This window comes from Trichogramma pretiosum, unplaced genomic scaffold (genome assembly GCF_000599845.2).
Source record: "Trichogramma pretiosum strain Unisexual culture from Peru unplaced genomic scaffold, Tpre_2.0 scaffold65, whole genome shotgun sequence".
Classification (NCBI taxonomy): Eukaryota; Metazoa; Arthropoda; class Insecta; order Hymenoptera; family Trichogrammatidae; genus Trichogramma; species Trichogramma pretiosum.
The window spans coordinates 943992-946275 of NW_019641689.1; the positions used below are offsets into that span (position 1 = coordinate 943992).

At 29.2% G+C, this 2284-nt stretch overlaps 1 protein-coding gene across 1 annotated transcript; it reads left to right on the forward strand.

Moving 5' to 3' along the window:
* Positions 1-209: 209 nt before the first annotated feature.
* LOC106657718 (histone-lysine N-methyltransferase set9-like) lies at positions 210-2077 on the forward strand. The gene is made up of 5 exons (XM_023461755.1): positions 210-312; positions 647-805; positions 952-1170; positions 1258-1620; positions 1707-2077. Exons 1-5 carry the CDS (start codon positions 210-212, stop codon positions 2075-2077), a joined length of 1215 nt encoding a protein of 404 aa, XP_023317523.1.
* Positions 2078-2284: the final 207 nt, after the last annotated feature.

Consider the following 2284-nt stretch of genomic DNA (forward strand, 5'->3'; position numbering starts at 1 on the left):
CGAGACATTATTATGTAAAAAGCTAACCTCTTGTTACAACGCATACTTGAGAAAATCATCAAGAGTTTGAGTGTAGTTCGAGCGAAATTGTTTTTTAAAGGAGTATTGTTCAAATAAAAATAATAATGAACTATCATTTATTATGCAACTTGGATGACTTGGCAAAAAATATTCTGGTAGATTCAAGGGGAAAATTCAATGTGCGAAAAATGAAACCTCATAGAAATCTTCCATTCCAAGAGAATGTTACATCAGTCAGCAAAGGTATCAACGAAGATTTTGATGCAAATCAAGACATTAATGAAACTACTAGTAATTTGATGAAATTTGTCAAGGAATATAAGTTACATCGTTTATATAGTATACAAAAGCTAGATACTCTGAAACTTTATTTAAAACAATACTTAAAATTTCTACACAAAGATTCCTTTGTAGAATTGTCAAAGTGTGATAGATTTTCAAGAGATAATTTTAATGGAGTTTCAATCAAAGCTACAAGAGATATTAATAAAGATACAATTTTGAAATACGTAATTTGGTATCTTTAAAAAAATTCCAAAAACTGAAGAACATATTGTAACGAATGAAAAATTGAATTTTTCATTACTATATACCTCAAGAACTAATTCAACGCATGTATTATTAGGACCAATTTCATTTGTAAACCATGATTGCAATCCTAACACCGAATACAATTTTAGAACTTCATACTCGCTTCAGCTGAAAGTTATTAAGAATATTAAAAAAGGTGAAGAGATATTGGTTAAATACTCTGATGATTATTTTGGGCCCAATAATGAAGATTGTGAGTGCACATCTTGTTTGAACAAACTAGAAAGTAAGTACAATGAAATTGGGAAAAAAACTAATTCATTTTATATAAATAAAGATCTATGTTTAGCTTTAGTCATTTAATAGGTTATAACTAACTATTTCTTCAATGTATGACAGTTGCAGAAGCTCGAGCTAAGAATGCATTGTGTACTTCAGAAAAAGCTGAACAATATGACAATTTATGTAGCCAGCTAAAATTGAAGGAAGCATCAAATCTGTTGAAAGTTGAAGCAAACGATACACTGAGTATTCCAGTTATAAATGATTTGCCTAATGAATCAAGTTTCTTTGAGAAAACATCAAATCAATCAACTGATTTGCTTGAAATTAATAAAAGTAAGTAAAAAAAAATTCAATTAGCTACATTCAGTTTTTGTTATTTAATAGATTATAACTAACTATTTTTTAATGTATGTACTTCAGGTTCTTTAACTACTTGTAATGAAATCAAGTTAGCGAAGGAAAGGCAATTATCTACAAGTCTAGAAATGACAGTTGCAGAAGCTCGAGCTGAGAATGCATTGTGTACTTCAGAAAAAGCTGAACAATATGAGAATGTATCTGGTCAGCCAAAATTAAAGGAAGCATCAAATCTGTTGACTAATTCAGACGTAATTGAGTCAGCTAACAGAAAAATACAGAACCCTGCAGTAGAAGAATTGCTAATTGGGAAAATTGATGCAAATGATACACTGAGTATTCCAGTTACAAATGATTTGCCTAATGAATCAAGTTTCTTTGAGAAAACATCAAATCAATCAACTGATTTGCTTGAAATTAATAAAAGTAAGTAAAAAAAATTCAATTAGCTACATTCAGTTTCTGTTATTTAATAGATTATAACTAATTATTTTTTAATGTATGTACTTCAGGTTCTTTAACTACTTGTATTAAAATCAAGTTAGCGAAGGAAAGGCAATTATCTACAGATTTAGAAATGACAGTTGCAGAAGCTCGAGCTGAGAATGCATTGTGTACTTCAGAAAAAGCTGTACAATATGAGAATGTATCTGGTCAGCCAAAATTAAAGGAAGCATCAAATCTGTTGACTAATTCAGACGTAATTGAGTCAGCTAACAGAAAAATACAGAACCCTGCAGTAGAAGAATTGCTAATTGGGAAAATTGATGCAAACATTACACAGAATATTCCAGTTATAAATGATTTGCCTAATGAATCAAGTTTCTTTGAGAAAACATCAAATCAATCAACTGATTTGCTTGAAATTAATATAAGTAAGTAAAAAAAAATTTATGACACATTTTTTATATTAAAGCATCACTCTTTACAGATTCCTCATTGAATAAATCTGTGGATTTCATTGGCTTCGATGAAAAGGAATGTTACGATGCATCTTCGCATATTATAAATAAAATTTTAAAGTCAATTGGGACTTCGAGTAAGTTGTTCACATACTTAAAAATCAGTTAATTAAATTATTGAAAAATGG